Source organism: Pituophis catenifer, unplaced genomic scaffold (genome assembly GCF_029215685.1).
Source record: "Pituophis catenifer annectens isolate HBS135680 unplaced genomic scaffold, rPitCat1.0.hap2 SCAF_7, whole genome shotgun sequence".
NCBI lineage: Eukaryota > Metazoa > Chordata > Lepidosauria > Squamata > Colubridae > Pituophis > Pituophis catenifer.
In genome coordinates this window covers 9,660,704-9,681,485 of record NW_027256887.1, presented here as the reverse complement: position 1 = coordinate 9,681,485, position 20,782 = coordinate 9,660,704, and the positions used below count along the sequence as shown (strand labels likewise).

Below are 20,782 nucleotides of genomic sequence, written 5' to 3'. Positions count from 1 at the left end.
TTAAAACCATTTTTTCTACAACCTCTTCGGCCAAAGAGGTTGTAAAAAATGCTTTTAAAAGCCTCTGACGATCCCAGCTGACTCGCCTGATTGGCAGAGGCTTTTCTTTTTTTAAAAAAAGGCCTCTGATGAGCCCAGCTGACTTGCCTGATTGGCAGAGGCTTTTCTTTTTTTAAAAAAAAGCCTCTGATGACCCCAGCTGACTTGCCTGATCGGCAGAGGCTATTTTTTTTATTTTTAAAAGCATTTTTTCGGCCGAAGACGACGTAGGAAAAATGCTTTTAAAAATAAAATAAAAAGCCTCTGATGATTGCGTGGCTCAGCTGGGCATGGGGGTGGGGAGGGATTTTTGCTACCAGTTCCCCGAACCACCCGCCGCCATCGCTATTGGATCAGGCGATCTGGTCCAAACCGGGAGCATTTCACCCCTGAGCTGCATCCACTGGGAAAGTTCACATAGCTGTTTCAAAATTGGCCTGAAGTTGTCCCCACCTGCAAACCTTCCTGTTGGGATCAGGAATGAAGCAAAGAAGCCGCAATTGCATTATTTTCTGGCCACAGGTGAGTCTGGGGACGACTGTCATTTCCATGTGGACCAATCACCATCGTGCGTTCCCGATGGCTGTCTACAAGCTGCTTCTGGGTGGCACCAGCCATGAGATCACAACTGGATTTTTTGATCACTCCAAAACTATCGTACAGTTGATTGTTCCCTTCTGCTTCATCCTGTCCTCCCCGGGTCTGTTTATCTGTCACAAGCCATGGTGGCGCAGTGGTTAGAGTGCAGTACTACAGGGCTACTTCTGCTGACTGCCAGCTGCCTGCAATTTGGCAGTTCGAATCTCACCAGGCTCAAGGTTGACTCAGCCTTCCGTCCTTCCGAGGTGGGTAAAAATGAGGACCCAGATTGTTGGGGGCAATAGGCTGACTCTGTAAACCGCTTAGAGAGGGGTGTAAAGCACTGTGAAGCGGTATATAAGTCTAAGTGCTATTGCTATTGCTATTTGGGCTTTTTCCAAAAAGGCTGTACTTGGTTTTTTTTTCTTTGCTTCTCATCCAACAAGCTTCTTCATGAAGAAGTTTTTTTTAGATGAGAAGCGAAACGTTGTCGAAGAAAAAAAAAATCAAGAAAGTCCAGTTGCCTTTTGGGAAAAAAGCACCTTTGGGACAACCATGACTGGGATGATTGAATAATCTCCATAATCTGAGCTGTTTCAGAACATGGGTTTGGCGCGCTTTTAGAAAAGCCCCAGACCGGAATTCAAAAATAGCCTGCGTGATGCACATCCCTCCTGCTTCAACCTCTGGCGCTTGCTATTTGTGGTTTGCGTCACTGAAGAAAGTGGCTAAACTGGCTCATTCTTTAGCACCCTTCCAGGCTTCCATCCTTGCCCAGCTTAATTTAAGAAGAGTGACGGATTTCCTGCCAGCGAATGACGCTCAAGAGGGAAGAGAAATAAAGGCAGGAAATCCACCAATAATTTTCCTTGACTTGTTTTGAAATAAATAAGGACAGTACCACCACTGGCTTTGATTTTTTGGGGGCACAAGAGAGATTTGGGGAGGTGGGATACAGTAACTGCGCTGCTTTAATTTTCACTCAGCCATTTTAGAGAGCCCATTTTGTCCCTACATGACATTTTAAGAATTTTTTTAAAAAAACAAAACCTCTGAAATAACACAGGACAGATGAATGACATCCATTCTAAGAGTAACAGCATTACTTACCAATTTTTATTTTCATTTGATTTGCTTTCATACAATATTCTATTCGAGAGTGTCAAAGATTTTGATAAGACTAGAGCAGGGGTCAGCAACCCGTCGCTCTGGAGCTGCATGTGGCTCTTTCATCCCTCTGCTGTGGCTCCCTGTCACTGGTCGGCGCCACAATTTTGAGAGGAGCTTCCAGTTAGGGGGGGAAACCATGCCGTGCTAGGAGGAGACTCTATGGCAAGGGGTGGGTTTTCCAGTCAGCTCAATTGATAGGACATTCAGTTAGGACAGGTAGAGGAAAAAGGACACCGCACTAGGAGGAGACTCTATGGTGGGGGAACCGGACTTCCGGTCGGCTCCAGAATTGAACGGGGGGCTTCCGGTTAGGACCTTTGTGGCTCTTTGAGGGTTTAAGGTTGCCGACCTCTGGACTAGAAGGACTGGAGCTGAATAAGCAGGAGATGGCAGCAAAAAGTTCAAGATTTCTGGCTCTGGGTTGATATCTAGTGGTCGCTCAGATTTTCGTAGAAGAATGCCTGAAGCCTTCTCAATATAAGATCCAACCTTCCATGCGGGTTATACATCGAATAGCCCAAAAGCAGACATATTACATCATACCATCATGCTTAATCTTCCAAAACCAGGGATTTCATGACAAAATGTAACGTAGAATACATGATGTAGGATTTACGGTTTAATCTGAGGGACATGTGCCGTTTTTCGCGAATGCATCTGAATAAAGCCAATTCATAGTTGACATAAATTTAGCAAAATATGGCCGGGCTTGTATTATCCCACCTTCGTCTGCTTTTAAACCCAGCTTTACTAAATCTAAAGCACACAACACACATACAGTATATGATTAAACACATTCTCCAGGAATATTTAAAACAACCATCTATTGCAATCAAGACATATTGTTATGAAAAGAATTCTGATCAGAAGGACAGAGGACTTCCAAAAGCAGGCTGCAAAACCCATTTTTCTATGTTTTTCCAGCTGCAAGATACAGCATTTTGTGTAAAAAAAAAAAAAAAAAAATTCAAGGTGTGCTAGCAATTGTGAGATCAAACTCCACCCTTTTTGTGTGTGTCAGGCACCTGCACTAAATAGTAAAATTTAGTAACATCTGAATGGAAACCGAAGGGGCTGAAATGTGCTCCTTAAAAAGAGTTGGGTGCAAATAGAGAAACAGATATTCTGATTCCGTTTCCAAAACTTAAAATTCACGAAGCCGGTAAACATTTCTGCTTTTCGCGCTGAGATGAAAACCTTATATATATGAAACAAGTAAAAAAATAAAATAAAAAACACAACACGGAAAGTGGTAGAATGCTGCTCCCCGTTTGTTCATACGCAGTATTTTAAACGCTTCTGACAATAATACGATAAGCAATTTGTTTTGAAATGAGATTGTTGCTGCAATCGGTCTTTTTCATACTTGACAATCAGTTTTTTTTTTTAAAAAAAAAGTTTCCTGAGCTATTCAGTTTTTATTTGGCTGGACTGCCGTTTCATAAGAGTTTGTTGTTCTTTTAATAACTGTTCTCATTTTCACCTCCTTCTACGCGCAGCTACAAAGGGTTTGTTATCAGTAGAGATCATTCTGAAGTGTTGTATAAGCTTGGAAGTTCTTTTAAGAGGGGAAAAAAAAATATCTGGGAAGCGATCCATCAGTTTAGGAGGCCAATTTCTTTACAGGTGTTTGCATATCTGTCGTGATCTGCTTCTTTGTTGTATAATAATCTGCAATAAAGAAATAAAGAAATAAAAATCCACACTGACAAGTAATGACAAGAAAGGATCCATGGAAAGATTTCTCCAGAGTGAGCAGGATGGAAATCTTATGAAAAAGGAGATGGTAGATTTTTTTTTGGAAAGGGAACAAGTCAAGATGTGCATTCTCATATTTCTGGACCAGAGGTGAAATCCAGCAGGTTCTGGAGAACCGGTAGTGGAAATTTTGAGTAGTTCGGAGAACCGGCAAGTACCACCTATGGCTGGCCCCAGAATGGGGTGGGAATGGAGATTTTCCAGTATCCTTCCTCTGCCACGCCCACCAAGCCACGCCCACAGAACCGGTAGTAAAAAAAATTGAATTTCACACCACTGTTCTGGACCCCCCAATAAAACCAATCCCCAGTTACATTCCTGCAATTAAAAAAATCAGCCTGAGAAATGATAGGCTTCCATCAAGGGCTCTGCAGGGACAGAACCGAGGTCAAAAAAGTCAAGATGGCAGTTGACACTGTGCAGTTAATACCCTTTCTGCATATGCATCACACATGCATATAAAAAAGGGATTTATAAAACTTATAAGTTTTTTTAATAAACAACAACATTTTTTATAAAAAAATTTTTTTAAAAACAACAACAACAGTTCAGGTAAAAAAAAGGGAGTGGAGTGGAACATTCAGTGTGCTCCCATCTTGACTTTTTTGACTTCCCCAGGGTCATCTGTTGTTTACATTGTATATGTCTTCTTTAATAAAGCATCCAGGAAGCATATCTGCATTTTGCTATCTGGCTTTTTTTTTTAATCTGTCCAATTTAATAAGATCACTTGAATTTTTTTGAAGACGAATCTTACTCAAAGGATATCGAAAGATCCAGAGTAGTAGATCAGTAGTCCTTGACTTATGACCACAATTGAGCCTGGAATTATGGCCATAAGTCATGCCGATCATTAAAGGGGTCATCATGTGACTGAACCCAATTCGCAACTTTTTTTGGGGGGGGGGGCAATTATTAAGCAAGCGTAGCAGTCATTAAAAAAATGCCACAGCCGTTAAACGAACCTATTTTTCACAATGGGCATTTTTTCCCCCTGAAAACTGAAAATAAGGACCAGCTTCTGTCAAAAAAAATATACTGTAAATCACAGTCACATGACCAGGGAGGGAGACAGTTCTTGGAACTTCAAATCTGGGTTGTAAGTATCTTGAGTGACTTTGAATGGTTGCTAAGCAACCAGTTGTAAGTCGAGGACCATCTCAGGTAGTCTTTGACTTACAATCTTTCACTTAGTGACGGTTTAAAGTTACAACAGCCCTGTAAAAGTCACATATGATCCTTTTTCACACTTTGCTGCAACATCCCAATGAGTCACATGATCAAAACTAAGATGCTTGGCAACTGGCATGTACTTATGACAGTTGCAGTATCCCGGGGGTCATGTGATCCCCTGTTGCAATCTTCTGATAATCAAAGTCAAAGGGGAAGACAGATTCATTTCAGGGGTGAAATCCAGCAGGTTCTGACAGGTTCTGGAGAACCGGTAGCGGAAATTTTGAGTAGTTTGGAGAACCGGCAAATACCACATCTGGCTGGCCCCAGAGTGGGGTGGGAATGGGGGTTTTGCAATATCCTTCCCCTGGAGTGGGGAGGGAATGGAGATTTTGCAGTATCCTTCCCCTGGAGTGGGGAGGGAACAGGCTCCAGCTGATCGTATCGTATCGTATCGTATGCTGATAACTGGCATACGGCCCTGGCCCTCTCTCTGCCTCCGATGCAGAGCCCTCATCAGAGCCTTCCCCAGACTCCAGGACTGGCCCATGTTCCTCCCCAACCTCCTCACTGTCCGAATCTGTTGCCAGATCCGCTGGCGAGCCACACCAAACACCGCCCTGACATACATACCTGTCAAATACGTCTGTCTTCGCTTCTTCCGTAGCGTCGCTGTTTTGACCGGTCTGCCTCTTTCCGCCTCTCTACCCAGGAGGTGAACTTTCCCTTCCCTGTCCACAGTCCTGCTCACGGGCTGCAGAGGCGGGCGAGACTCCCTGACGACGTGCGTGTGGTAGAAGGCGGGAACCTCGTGGCCCTGCAGCTCTTCCCACTGGAGAAGTCCCGCGACGGGCATATCCTGGAAGAAGTCGAAGTTCCACCGTTGCTTCGCCTGTTCCATGCTGGATCTCATCATGCTCTGGAACTCCTGCAGCAAATGGTCATGGTCCACTGGGCCGAAAAGATTCCTCCTGGTGGGAGCTGCTTTGGCCGAAATCAGGTCCATCTTCTCTCCTTGCTGCCTGTTGTTGAAAAGAGCGTCAAATACCAAGGACCTGTTGAGAAGAAATAAGACAAAAACAAACTCTGTGTTGGTTTCTTTGAATCACAAAGGGGCAGTGAGAATTAAGTACGGAGGCTCTGTCTCTGAGACGTTCCCCTCCTTGTAATAGGGGCAATAGCTTAAAGCAGTGTTTTTCAACCTGCTGGCTGGGGAATTCTGGGAGTTGAAGTCCACACTTCTTAAAGTTGTCAAAGATGAGAAACACTGCCTTAGACTGAGGATTCCTTTCCTTCTTTCCTTTCCTTTCCTTTCCTTTCCTTTCCTTTCCTTTCCTTTCCTTTCCTTTCCTTTCTCTTCCTTTCCTTTCCTTCCCCTCCCCCTTTCATTTCCCTTTCCTTGCTCTTTCCTTCTTCCCTCGCTCCACATTCTAATATTCTTCTCTTTTTTCTTTCCTCCCTTCCTTCCTCCCATTCCATTCCATTCCATTCCATTCCATTCCATTCCATTCCATTCCATTCCATTCCCTTATCTTTTCTTTTATTCCCTTCCTTGGTTCTCCTTCCTTCCTCCCTCTCTCCCTCCCTCCCCATGCCCCTGTCTTCTCTTCTGTCAGAAATGGTGTAGGGTCTATTTCTATTTCTATTTCTATTTCTATTTCTATTTCTATTTCTATTTCTATTTCTATTCTGTTCTGTTCTGTTCTGTTCTGTTCTGTTCTGTTCTACTCTTATTCCTATTAATTCCCACTCCATCCAAATTTCAATCACACTACCAAAACTACTACTTCCACACCTTTGGCCATAACCTGAGGATTTTCCCCCATCCCCCAACGGAACATTCCTGGTGCCTTCATTTCCGTCCCCTGCTCACCTCTGCCATCCTTCCCCTCCCCCCTTCCCACCGGATCAGGCAAGCCTGCCCTGGTCCCAGAGACCATCCGTGTTGGAAAAATGTCTTGAGAGACCCAGGGAGCCGGCCAAACCCAAGTCTGCCGCAAAGCCACTCGATCTCCCTTTGAAGCCCTCTTCCATTCCAGGACAGCCCCAGCCTTTCCCAAATCTTTCCCCAGATTTCTGCGGCCGAAGGCCAACCTGGCTCTTGCCACTCCTGATCCACCCTCGGGGATCCTCCAGATGAAAACGGCTCTGGTTGAATCCGCTGGGATGTGCCTTCAAAAATCCTTCCCGGCTTCCCAGCCTAGCTTCCCTCTGGCATTTCCCGGTGGTCTCCCATCCAAGGACCAAAAATCCAGAGTCCAGGCAAGCTCAGCCAGGGCTGCCTGCCTCCCACCCAGCCGGGCCACCGAAGGTGCTTCCAGCAGCACACGAAGCTCTCTGCGCGGCCGGGGCTGCCGCTAAGAAAGGGAAATTCTATTCTATTCTATTCTATTCTATTCTATTCTATTCTATTCTATTCTATTCTATTCTATTCTATTCCATGTATTCTATTCTATTCTATTCTATTCCATTCCATTCCATTCCATATTTTCCATTCCATCTATTCTATTCTATTCTATTCTATTCTATTCTATTCTATTCTATTCCATATTTTCCATTCCATTCCATTCCATCTATTCTATTCTATTCTATTCTATTCTATTCTATTCTATTCTATTCTATTCTATTCTATTCTATATTTTCCATTCCATTCCATTCCATGTATTCTATTCTATTCCATTCCATATTTTCTATTCTATTCTATTCTATTCTATTCTATTCTATTCTATTCTATTCTATTCTATTCTATTCTTCTTATTGTGTTCTATTCTAAATTCTATTCTATTCTAATTTTATTCTATTTTATTCCATTCTGTTCTACTCTTATTCTGTTCTATTCTACATTCTATTCTATTCTATTCCATATTTTCCATTCCATTCCATTCCATCTATTCTATTCTATTCTATTCTATTCTATTCTATTCTATTCTATTCTATTCTATTCTATTCTATATTTTCCATTCCATTCCATTCCATGTATTCTATTCTATTCCATTCCATATTTTCTATTCTATTCTATTCTATTCTATTCTATTCTATTCTATTCTATTCTATTCTATTCTATTCTATTCTATTCTTCTTATTGTGTTCTATTCTAAATTCTATTCTATTCTAATTTTATTCTATTTTATTCCATTCTGTTCTACTCTTATTCTGTTCTATTCTACGTTCTATTCTATTCTATTCTATTCTATTCTATTCTATTCTATTCTATTCTATTCTATTCTATTCTATTCTATTCCATATTTTCCATTCCATTCCATTCTGTTCCATATTTTCCATTCCATTCCATGTTTTCTATTCTATTCTATTCTGTTCTGTTCTGTTCTGTTCTGTTCTGTTCTGTTCTACTCTTATTCCTATTAATTCCCACTCCATCCAAATTTCAATCACACTATCACAACTACTACTTCCACACCTTTGGCCATAACCTGAGGATTTTCCCCCATCCCCCAACGGAACATTCCTGGTGCCTTCATTTCCGTCCCCTGCTCACCTCTGCCATCCTTCCCCTCCCCCCTTCCCACCGGATCAGGCAAGCCTGCCCTGGTCCCAGAGACCATCCGTGTTGGAAAAATGTCTTGAGAGACCCAGGGAGCCGGCCAAACCCAAGTCTGCCGCAAAGCCACTCGATCTCCCTTTGAAGCCCTCTTCCATTCCAGGACAGCCCCAGCCTTTCCCAAATCTTTCCCCAGATTTCTGCGGCCGAAGGCCAACCTGGCTCTTGCCACTCCTGATCCACCCTCGGGGATCCTCCAGATGAAAACGGCTCTGGTTGAATCCGCTGGGATGTGCCTTCAAAAATCCTTCCCGGCTTCCCAGCCTAGCTTCCCTCTGGCATTTCCCGGTGGTCTCCCATCCAAGGACCAAAAATCCAGAGTCCAGGCAAGCTCAGCCAGGGCTGCCTGCCTCCCACCCAGCCGGGCCACCGAAGGTGCTTCCAGCAGCACACGAAGCTCTCTGCGCGGCCGGGGCTGCCGCTAAGAAAGGGAAATTCTATTCTATTCTATTCTATTCTATTCTATTCTATTCTATTCTATTCTATTCTATTCTATTCTATTCCATGTATTCTATTCTATTCTATTCCATTCTATTCCATTCCATATTTTCCATTCCATCTATTCTATTCTATTCTATTCCATATTTTCCATTCCATTCCATCTATTCTATTCTATTCTATTCTATTCTATTCTATTCTATTCTATTCTATTCTATTCTATATTTTCCATTCCATTCCATTCCATGTATTCTATTCTATTCCATTCCATATTTTCTATTCTATTCTATTCTATTCTATTCTATTCTATTCTATTCTATTCTATTCTATTCTTCTTATTGTGTTCTATTCTAAATTCTATTCTAATCTAATTTTATTCTATTTTATTCCATTCTGTTCTACTCTTATTCTGTTCTATTCTACATTCTATTCTATTCTATTCCATATTTTCCATTCCATTCCATTCCATCTATTCTATTCTATTTTATTCTATTCTATTCTATATTTTCCATTCCATTCCATTCCATGTACTCTATTCTACTCCATTCCATATTTTCTATTCTATTCTATTCTATTCTATTCTATTCTATTCTATTCTTCTTATTGTGTTCTATTCTAAATTCTATTCTATTCTAATTTTATTCTATTTTATTCCATTCTGTTCTACTCTTATTCTGTTCTATTCTACATTCTATTCCATTCTGTTCTACTCTTATTCTGTTCTATTCTACATTCTATTCTATTCTATTCTATTCTATTCTATTCTATTCCATATTTTCCATTCCATTCCATTCTGTTCCATGTTTTCTATTCTATTCTATTCTATTCTATTCTATTCTATTCTATTCTATTCTATTCTATTCTATTCTACTCTACTCCACTCCATATTTTCCATTTTATTCCATAGTTTCCATTCCATTCCATTCCATTCCATTCTATTCCACTCGGGGCTGAAACGAACCTCTCTGCGCGGCCGGGGCTGTCGCTAAGGAAGGGAAGGGAGCGAGCGGCTGCGCAGCCAGCCAGCCAGCGGCGCTTCCGAGGGCCGGGCTCGGCAGTTGCCGAAGCGGGCAATCTTTTTTCTTCGCGGTTCCCCCGGCGGGAAAACTCCCGGCCTTCTGGAAGCCCCGGGCGGACGAGAAGCGCTGCAGAGCCGCCCAAAGCGCGCTCAGCCCGCGAAAGCCGGGATCCCCATCCCCGCGGGAGCCAAGAGAGCGCAGCCCCGGCTTTGGATCCCGAGCGCCTGGTTTTAATGAGGGAGGGTCGGTGGTTCTGGAGGAAAGCAGCGGGATTTGGGATCCGGGTGGGTGGGGAGGTAAAGGGGACCTATTGCTTTCTGGCACCCCTTCTTGGCAGCTTGAGCAATAGGATCAGAGGTTTGCCAGGGCCTTTTGCAACTTGCAAGAAGAGTTTTTCTTCCCCGGACGCTAAACAAATAACTCCCTCAACACTGTCAAACTATTCTCTAAGTCTGCACTACTATTATTCTTCTCATCATTCCTATCACCCATCTCCTCCCACTTATGACTGTATTGACTGCAACCTTGTTGGCTGGTATCCTTAAGATTTATATTGACTGGTTTTTAATATGATTTGATTGCTTATTTGTACCCTGTGACTATCATTAAGTTTTATACCTTATAATTCTTGACGAATGTATCTTTTCTTTTATGGACACCGAGAGTGTATGCACCAAGACAAATTCCTTGTGTGTCCAAGCACACTTGGCCAACAAAATTCTATTCTATTCTATTCTATTCTATTCTATTCTATTCTATTCTATTCTATTCTATTCTATTCTATTCTATTCTATATTTCTATTTCTATTCTTATTTGTACCCTGTGACTATCATTAAGTTTTATACCTTATAATTCTTGACGAATGTATCTTTTCTTTTATGGACACCGAGAGTGTATGCACCAAGACAAATTCCTTGTGTGTCCAAGCACACTTGGCCAACAAAATTCTATTCTATTCTATTCTATTCTATTCTATTCTATTCTATTCTATTCTATTCTATTCTATTCTATTCTATTCTATATTTCTATTTCTATTCTTATTTGTACCCTATGACTATCCTTAAGTTTTGTACCTTATGTTTCTTGACAAATGTATCTTTTCTTTTATGGACACCGAGAGCATATGCACCAAGACAAATTCCTTGTGTGTCCAATCACACTTGGCCAATAAAATTCAATTCAATTCAATTCAATTCAATCCAATTCCTTCCTAAGGAGCCTGAGTAGCGTAGGAGGCTAATGCCTCCTACTAAGGCAGCATTTAACATCCAGCTGCCTGCAATTACTGCGAGTTAAATCTCACCAGGCTCAAGGTCGACTCAGCCTTCCATCCTTTCTAAGGTGGGTAAAATGAGGACCCGGTTTGTGGGGGCAATAAGCTGACTGTATAAAATATACAAAAGTATGAAGGCTATTGCTTAACGCATTGTAAGCCTCCCTGAGTCTCCGGAGAAGGGCGGCATATAAAAATAAATAAAAATAAAAATAAAAAATATTCCTATTCCTATCCTGTCCTATTTCTATTTCTATTTCTATTTCTATTTCTATTTCTATTCTATTCTATTCTATTCTATTCTATTCTATTCTATTCTAACTTGCCAGTCCTGGTGGTCTCCCATCCACTCAGGCATCTGGAGCAGACATCTGAGTGCCATCCATTCAGTCATCTGGAACAAAACTGAGTCCTGCAAGGACGGCTGCCACTCTACGCAGAGCCTCCAGTCTACAGCAAGTGTGTCTGCCTCTCGCAGACATTTCCAAGAGGATCCCCCTGAAACCAACAGGCACCCTTTTGTGACTTGTATGGGGTATTCACCTGAAAACAGTTGCCCTCCATTGGCATAAAACAGGGGCGACCAACCTTGTCAAACTTTCATTATTTGTGGACTTCAACTCCCAGAATTCCTCAGCCAGCATGGCTGGTTGGGAGAATTCTGGGAGTTGAACCAAAGGTGCTTTTTCCAAGAGGCAATTGGACTGTCTTGTTTTTCTTTGAAGACGTTTTGCTTTTTATCCAGCTCTTTAGAGCTGAAGAAGCTTCTTGGATGAGAACCGAAACGTCTTCAAAGAAAAACCAGGAGGTCCAGTTGCCTCTTGGAAAAAGCACCTTTTGGATAACCATGACCCGGATGGCTGAGAATCTCCATAGACCTCTGGGAGTTGACGTCCACCAGTCTTAAAATTGACAACGTTGGACACCCCTAGCATAAAGTGTGGCATTAAGAAGGATGGTGCATCCAGGTGGGTTTGAGATTTCAGGGGGTTGTCCCATTTTACGTGGGGCCTATCTAAAACCTATTTATTTATTTATTTATTTATTTATTTATTTATTTATTTATTTTATTTTATTTTATTTTATTTTATTTTATTATTTTATTTTATTTTATTTTATTTTATTTTATTTTATTTTATTTTATTTTATTTTATTATTTTATTTTATTTTATTTTATTTTATTTTATTTTATTTTATTTTATTTTTATATGTCGCCTTTCTCCGGAGACTCAGGGCGGCTTACAATGCGTTAAGCAATAGCCTTCATACTTTTGTATATTTTATACAAAGTCAGGTTATTGCCCCCACAAACCGGGTCCTCATTTTACCCACCTTAGAAAGGATGGAAGGCTAAATTGACCTGGAGCCTGGTGAGAATTGAACTTGCAGTAACTGCAGGCAGCTGGATGTTAAATGCTGCCTTAGTAGGAGGCATTAGCTTCCTACGCCACCAGTCTAATCAAGGATCCAATGAACGATGACACCGCCAGGGCACAAAACAATTTTTGTTCTATTTTGGTGTCCAAAGCCATCAGAAGTACAATTGCTACTGACATCCGCCACTGAATCCTTCTCCGATACCTTCCCAGGTCTTTCCTAGATATAAGTCCTGTCAACAGCCACAGGGTTTTTCAAAGACAAGTGGGTGCAATATTTAAGCAGGTGTTTTTCTCAACCTTGGCAACTCTTAAGATGTGTGGTAGACATGCTGGCTAGGGAATTCTGGGAGTTGAAGTCCACGCATCTTAGAGGTGCAAAGGTTGAGAAATACTGCAGGCTCTGTAATACTGTTTTTCAAAATGTAATCCTGCAAAAAAAAAGAAAAAGAAAAAAAGAACCAAAACAGGATACCCATCTCCTAGCCAAATCCAACCATATTATCTCAGAACTAGAAAGACTCACATTTCCACCCCAACATTTTCTGGACAAAATCTACCTTGGACATCTCTGTCAGGGCTACTACCTGTCCAATTCACTCCTCATGGACTATTTGATGAAACTGAGATTTCCAGGGCCACATATTTTCTCATGTATTCCAAGCCAAGTCGTGAACTAACTTCTCTGGCTGTGTTTACTGGCTAAGCTAGCCCAGGGTTTGAGTTCTTGGCCTTCAATGGGTCAAGCAAACAGATTGCATTTTCAAGGATTGTGTATAGAAAGGAAGTACGTTGTGGAAGAAGATGTAGTTTTGCCTTTTTCCGTCTTCTGCTGTGGAGCTTGTCTACCCAGCAGAGAAGCCCTGCCGGATTTAGCAAGATGCTGCAACCTTCCTTTTCTTGCTTTGGGGTTGCCATGACAACAAGCATAGGAATAATACTTGAGTAGCAACAGTAATTGAAACTGCTGCTCGCCACCTTCTTCTGGCCTACAGAAGAAGCTCCCAAGAGCAGGTAAATTGCCTGACTCCCAAAGTGACAAACCTTGACTTTTTCATTCAATGAGTTAGTGCTAGGCTCAACTTCATTACTCCTTTCAGGTCAAAAATGTTTCTATGTTCCTTCCTTCCTTCCTTCCTTCCTTCCTTCCTTCCTTCCTTCCTTCCTTCCTTCCTTCCTTCCCTCCCTCCCTCCCTCCCTTTAAATCCCATCTTTATTATTTGTACAAATAACTCAAACATACATTTATTTATTTATTTATTTATTTATTTATTTATTTATTTATTTATTTATTTATTTATTTATTTATTTATTTATTTATTTATTTATTTATTAGTTCGATTTATATGCCGCCCTTCTCCGGAGACTCAGGGCGGCTTACAATCCTTTAAGCAATAGCCTTCATACTTTTGTATATACCTGCTTAGTAGGGCTTTTTGGCCCCCTCTAAGCGGTGTTCTATTTTATACAAAGTCATCTTATTGCCCCCACAACCGGGTCCTCATTTTACCTACCTCGGAAGGATGGAAGGCTGAGTCAACCTTGAGCCTGGTGAGAATTGAACTCATAGTAATTGCAGGCAGCTGGCAACTAAGTGCTACTTTAACAGCAGTTTTAGTCCGCTGCACCACCAACTACCCTGTGATGTTGGGCTGAGAGAGAGTGATTGGACAAAACTCACCCAACTAGCTTTCATGCTAAACTGGGACTTGAACTCACAATCTCTCACTTTTTAACCTGGTTCCATCCCCACGAGACCAAGCTGGCTTCCCTGCATCACATGCTGGCTTTCTTCTGGTTACAGATAAGAATTTACTTCCCTGAGAGCTGAACAAGCTTCTTGGATGAGAATCGAAACATATTCGAAGCAAAACCAGAAAGTCTAGCTGCCCCTTGGGAAAAAAAAAAATCTTTGGGACAATCATCACCTGGATGACTAAGAATCTCCATAGCCACCTTCAGCTGCTTCTTCTCCATTGTCTGGAAACCTATGCAAATCAGGAAGTGGTGAAATCATTTGGAAAGCCCCAGAACAGGTCATCCAAGGCACTGATAGGTCAATCTGGGTTTCTCCTTCTGGAAGAACACCGCCTCCCTAAAAAAATCCCTACTGCAAATCCCTGTGGGAAAATCCCTAAAGCTGCATTTACACCTGGCAGGAAATCTCCAGGTGAGGATAACCCAAGTCTGAAAATCCAGGAAAAAAGGGAATGAATTATGAAATCAGATCTATTTTAATCTCTGGGTTGTTTTATGTGGAAAAGGAGCTAACCGCTTTTGGACATCTCTTTTTTAAAGAAGGGCACTGAGCTGAAATTGGAGTTGGTTTGGTCTTTTGATCTAGCCTGAGAAAGGATCCTACACTTGAATTCCCTGCATTCCGGGGAGGTTATGAGAAGCCACAATGACATCATACCCATCTTGATGTCATGGGGTGCAGGACTCCACTTGTCTTTCCTGGCTCCCTTCTCCCGAAGTGCAGCTGCCTGAAGAATATTTATTTGGGCTCTGAACCGCCTTCTCCAACAGGTGCCCTCCAGGTCTGTTGCCTTTCCATTCCTACAATTCCCAGTTATTATTAACTGCAGCACTTGAGAAGCAAGATCCACATGTCAAGTGTCAAGGAATGATCTCTTCAAGATCACTTGGTTGTCCTAAATTGCCCTTCTCAAAGAGAGAGATCATGTGGTCTCACCAATTGACACTAGCCAAGCTCAACTGATCTTGAAGAAGATAAAAAGAATCAGGCATGGTTAGTCCTTTTGGGAGATGACCAAGGAATCTTGGAGTGGGTACCTCGATTAGATTTTTAATTTTTTTTTACATTTTTTAAAGTCTTAGTGGACAACCAGTTAAATATGAGCCAGCAACGTGCAGCAGCAGCCAAAAAAGCCAATGCAATCCTAAATTGCATTAACAGAGGGATACAATCAAGATCAAGTGAGGTACTAATGCCACTCTATAAAGCCTTAGTAAGACCACACCTAGAATACTGCATCCAGTTTTGGTCACCACACTATAAAAAAAATGTTGAGACTTCAGGAAAAAGTGGAGAGAAGAGCAACCAACATGATTAGGGGACTGGAGACTAAAACATACAATGAACGGTTGCAGGAACTGGGATGGCTAGTGAAGAGAAGGACCAGGGGAGACATGATAGCAGACTTCCAATATTTGAGGGGCTGCCACAGAGAGGAAGGGGGTCGAGCTATTTTCCAAAGCACCAGAAGGCCAGGCAAGGAATAATGGATGGAAATAGAACAAGGAGAGATTCAATCTGGAAATAAGGAGAAATTTCCTGACAGTGAGAGTAATCCACAAATGGGACAGAAGTTGCCTTCAGAAGTTGTGGGAGCTTCATCACTGGAAGCTTTCAAGAAGAGACTGGACAGCCACTTGTCAGAAATGGTGTAGGGTCTCCTGCTTAGGCAGGGGGTTGGACTAGATGACCTACAAGGTCCCTTCCATCTCTGTTAATCTGCCTGCCTGTCTGTTAAAAAATACCCAACGCTCAGAGGAAGACAGTGGCAAATGGTTGCATACTATTGCTAAGATCAAGGTGAGACTGGGGTCTACGCAAGGTTGAGGGGAGACCTTTTCTATGTTTTGGTGAAAAATTTGGGAGAAATAAATTAGAAAAGGGCCCCCCAAGCCCTAGTCCATGAACTGACACGAGTCTGCGGCATGCCAGCAAACCTGTGTTACAACCCGAGAGCTATAAAGCACTATGAAGCGGTATATAAGTCTAAGAGCTGTTGCGAAGGAAGGAAGGAAGGAAGGAGGGAGGGAGGTAAGGAAGGGAGGAAGGAAAGAAGCAAGGAATGGAGCAAGGAAGGAAGGAAAGGTGGGAGGGAGGGAGGAAAGGAGGAAAAAAGAGAGAGGGGGAGGGAAGCCTTGGTGGCGCAGTGGACTAAACTGCTGCTGTTAAAGTAGCACTTAGCTGCCAGCTGCCTGCAATTACTGCGAGTTCAATTCTCACCAGGCTCAAGATTGACTCAGCCTTCCATCCTTTCGAGGTAGGTAAAATGAGGACCCGGTTTGTGAGGGCAATAAGCTGACTTTGTATAAAATAGAACACCGCTCAGGGGGGCCCAAAAAGCCCTACTAAGCAGGTATATACAAAAGAATGAAGGCTATTGCTTAATGCATTGTAAGCTGCCCTGAGTCTCCGGAGAAGGGCGGGAAATATATGAATTGAACTAATAAAATAATAATAATAATAAGGAAGGAAGGAAGGAGGAAGGAAGGAAGGAAGGAAGGAAGGAAAGAAGGAAGAAAGAAAAAAAGAAAGAAAGAAAGAAAGAAAGAAAGAAAGAAAGAAAGAAAGAAAGAAAGAAAGAAAGAAAGAAAGGAGGAAGGGAGGGAGGGAGGGAGGAAGGAAGGAAGGGAGGCAGGCAGGCAGGCAGGCAGGCAGGAAGGAGAGTATTCCAGTACTTGAGGAGCTGCCACAAAGAAGAGTGGGGTCAAATTATTCTGCAAAGCACCAGAAAGCAGGACAAGAAGCAATGGGTGGAAACTAATCAAGGAGAGAAGCAACTTAGAACTAAGGAGAAATTTCCTGATGGTTAGAACAATTAACCAGTGGAACAACTTGCCTCCAGAAGTTGTAAATGCTCCAACACTGGGAAGTTTTTAATAAGAGACTGAACGACCACTTGTCTGAAATGGTATAGGTTCTCCTCCTTGAGCTGGGGACTGGACTAGAAGACCTCCAAGGTCCCTTCCAGCTCATATCCAATCCCATCCTATCCATCTCCTCCAACCTCTATCCTGTCCTATCCTATCTATTTATTGCATGAGCATTCGAAGTCCGCAGCTGGCTTTATCCTGGCCAAGAGCAGAAGGCTGAACTCGATGGGGGTGGGTGGGTTCCCCTGGCCCTGGGATCCAGGCTTATTCTCTCACTCCCACCGTTCCCCACCCCACCCCCGCCCCCAGCAAACTGTCCCCCTAAGACAGTGGTTCTCAACCTTCCTAATGCTGGGACCCTTTAATACAGTTCCTCATGTTGTGGCGACCCCCAACCATAAAATTATTCCTGAAACCATTGAAAATATGTGTTTTCCGATGGTCTTAGGCGACCCCTGTGAAAGGGTCGTTCGAACCCCAAAGGGGTCCCGACCCACAGGTTGAGAACCACTGCCCTAAGACCACCGTGGCCCCCAGACCCGCCTTGGTGCCTGACCACCCAGATCAGTGGTTCTCAACCTGTGGGTCGGGACCCCTTTGGGGGGGGGTCAAATGACCCTTTCACAGGGGTCGCCTAAGACCATCGGAAAACACATATTTTCAATGGTTTCAGGAATAATTTTATGGTTGGGGGTCACCACAACATGAGGAACTGTATTAAAGGGTCCCAGCATTAGGAAGGTTGAGAACCACTGACCCAGATCGTCTTTCCTTCCCCCAGCGGGACCGTGCCAAAAAAGAAAAAGGGGGCTCGGTTGCTCACCTCCAAGCAACCCTCTGTCACCACCACCTCCTCCTCCTCTTCCTCCTCCTGGAACGACGGGATCCGGAGCCGCTTGGGATCCGCCGCAAGGCGGATTTCACTTTCAAATTTCGCGGGGCGCCGCCGAGCACCTTCCCCTCCGCGGTCCTTCAAGGCGGCGGGCGGAGAAGAAGAAGAAGAGCGGGGCTCGCTGCCTCTTTCGTTGTCCCGTCCTCCTCCTCCAATTCCTCGCTCGGCCACCACCCCCGCTCCCAGTATATCCCCCACGCCACCAACCACCCCGCCTGGAGTTTGCAAGAGATTTGCAAATCTCTTGCTTTTGCTCCGCGCTTGATTAAAACTTTCCCATTCCGGGCTGCTGGCCAAGCCCCCGGTGGCACGTGGATTTGCAACGTGACTCGTTCCCACCCCACGCCCCACCCCCCCACATCTCCACCCTTCCCCTCCCCCTCTCCCCCCCTTCCCAGCCTGGGAAACTTTTGCCAAATAAAGCAAACCAAGGGAGCCAAAAACATACAGCAACGCACTCGCTGGAGAGAGGGGGAGGGAGGGGCGCAGGGGTTGGGTGGTCGTTTTGCAAAGCGTTGCACAAGCGGAGGAGTAACTGAACAAGGTGGGGCGAAGATAGGGAGCTCGGAGTAGGTTGGGAACATCCACATCCCGATTTGGAGCCGTTGTTGTTGCCAGTGTAAATTGACACCGCAGGATCCCGAGTGGGAAAACAAAACAACCCCCAGGAGGCGAAAAGGAATTCGTGCACTCACAGTTCAGATCAGGACTGCTGACGACTTGGCCTAGGATTTTCACATAGCAGAGGTTTGGCGATCAAACAAACGAACAAAATAAAATAACGAATTCTCCTTCCAGAACAAAAATAGCTAAAGACAGGTAGTCCTCGACTTAAAACAGTTAGTGACCGTTCAACCCCCCGGGGTGAAATCCAGCAGGTTCTGACAGGTTCTGGAGAACCGGTAGCAGAAATTTTGAGCAATTCGGAGAACCAGCAAATACCACCTCTGGCTGGCCGCCAGAGTGGGTTGGGAATGGAGATTTTGCAATATCCTTCCCCTAGGAGTGGGGAAGGAATGGAGATTTTGCAGTATCCTTCCCCTGGAGTAGGGTGGGAATGGAGATTTTGCAGTATCCTTCCCCTGCCACACCCACCAAGCCACACCACACCACGCCCACCAAGCCACACCCACAGAACGGGTAGTAAAAAAAATGGATTTCACCACTGGTTCAACGTCACAAAAAGATGTGGAGACTCTAGAAAGAGTGCAGAGAAGAGCAACAAAGATGATTAGGGGACTAGAGGTTAAAACGTATGAAGAACAGTTGCAGGAACTGGGTATGTCTAGTTTAATGAAAAGAAGGACTAGGGGAGACATGATAGCAGTCTTCCAATATCTCAGGGGCTGCCACAAAGAAGAGGCAGTCAAGCTGTTCTCCAAAGCACCTGAGGGCAGGACAAGAAGCAATGGATGGAAACTAATCAAGGAGAGAAGCAACCTAGAACTTAAGGAGAAATTTCCTGACACTGAGAACAATTAATCAGTGGAACAACTTGCCACCAGAAGTTGTGAATGCTCCAACACTGGAAGTTTTTAAGAAGAGGTTGGATAACCATTTGTCTGAAGTGGTGTAGGGTTTCCTGCCTAAGCAGGGGGTTGGACTAGAAGACCTCCAAGGTCCCTTCCAACTCTGTTATTCTATTCTATTCTTACGACGTCACTGAAAAAAGGGACTTGTGACCGTTTTTCACACTTACGAATGATGTTGTAGCCATCCCCATGGTCACAGGATTTACATTTGGATGCTTGATAACTGACTCACATTTATGATGGTGGCAATTGTCCCAGGATTACGGGATTGACTTTTTCTGCCTTCTGACAAGCAAAGTCAACGGGAAACCACTTAACAACCCTTTGACTAATTTAACAATGGCAATTGTTAACAAACGTGGCAAGAAAAGCCATAAAAGGGGGCAAAACTCCCTTAACAAATTTCTCATTTAACAACATAAACCTTTTGGGCACAATTGTGGTCATAAATTGAGGACTACCTGTATAAAACTTGTTTTTGTGCATGTAGAGTTGATTGTCCCATTGCCAGTCTCCAAACCAGTAAAAGCCCCAATGATATCATGTACAGTAGTGGCCAAAATTGTGGAAACCTTTTGGGAAAAGTGTATTTTTGAGGTTTGATGGCTAATAACACCACTTTTTTTTTGGAGTTTCAAGATAATCATATTCCATTCCTGCTGGAATGGCCTGGGAATAGTCCAGACCTTAACCCAATTGAAAATCTAGGGAGCCAACTAAAGAAACACGTTAGTCAATAAAACGTAGGTGGGATGTACAATAAAACCCAGTTAATAGAAGCCATCATTCAATCTTGCTTTCACATTTTAACAGCTGCAGAACTCAAAGACTTGGTTCACTCCATGGGAAGACGTTGTAAGGCCGTCATTCATGCTAAAGGTTACCCCAACTAAGTGTTAACTGACATGGTGATCATCTCGTTTTTTCTACGTGTTTCGCTTTTCTTCTTTATACTGTAACTGCTATTCTAATAGCAAATCCTTCATCAAAGTTATTGCACTACATTCTTGATTAAATTATCTTTCCATTGATATATCATTTTATGGTACTACTCCCCCAAAAAGTGGTGTTATTGGCTAGTTTTAGAAAATACACTTTTCCCAAAAGGTTTCCACAATTTTGGCCACTACTGTATGTCATCTGCAGGACGATATCATGACAATATCACGGCATAGGAGTCGTCCCATGTTCCTAGTCCCCACCTCCGTAACTTGCATTTAGGGAAGAGATTCTCCTTAAATGTCTTACCAGCCACGTTTTTCTTCCCACCCTCCCAAATAATGGGGTTGGCTCCTAGAATCTGCACATTTCTACTTTACAGACTGTACACCAGTGCTTCTCAAA

The 20,782-nt window shown here is 43.1% G+C and overlaps 1 protein-coding gene across 2 annotated transcripts; it reads right to left on the bottom strand.

The window, feature by feature from the left end:
* Positions 1-3,340: 3,340 nt before the first annotated feature.
* Positions 3,341-18,071, bottom strand: LOC139319505 (cyclin-dependent kinase inhibitor 1-like). Of its 2 annotated transcripts, XM_070947392.1 has the most exons (3): positions 17,838-18,071; positions 5,353-5,774; positions 3,341-3,459 (listed from the first exon to the last, which is right to left on the bottom strand). In XM_070947392.1, the coding sequence occupies exons 2-3, from the start codon at positions 5,723-5,725 to the stop codon at positions 3,392-3,394; spliced, it is 441 nt and encodes a 146-aa protein (XP_070803493.1). In that variant the 5' UTR covers positions 5,726-5,774; positions 17,838-18,071; the 3' UTR covers positions 3,341-3,391. The 2 variants fall into 2 exon arrangements, with proteins under 2 accessions (XP_070803493.1, XP_070803494.1); XM_070947393.1 differs by lacking the exon at positions 17,838-18,071 and having other exon boundaries at positions 5,353-5,868.
* Between the last annotated feature and the right edge of the window lie 2,711 nt (positions 18,072-20,782).

Coding starts and splice junctions, on each gene's coding strand:
- LOC139319505 (XM_070947392.1), bottom strand. CDS start 5,725: ATGGACCTGATTTCGGCCAAAGCAGCTCCCACCAGGAGGAATCTTTTC. Junction 3,460..5,352: donor AAGACAGACGTATTTGACAG/GTATGTATGTCA, acceptor TCTTTATTGCAG/ATTATTATACAACAAAGAAG.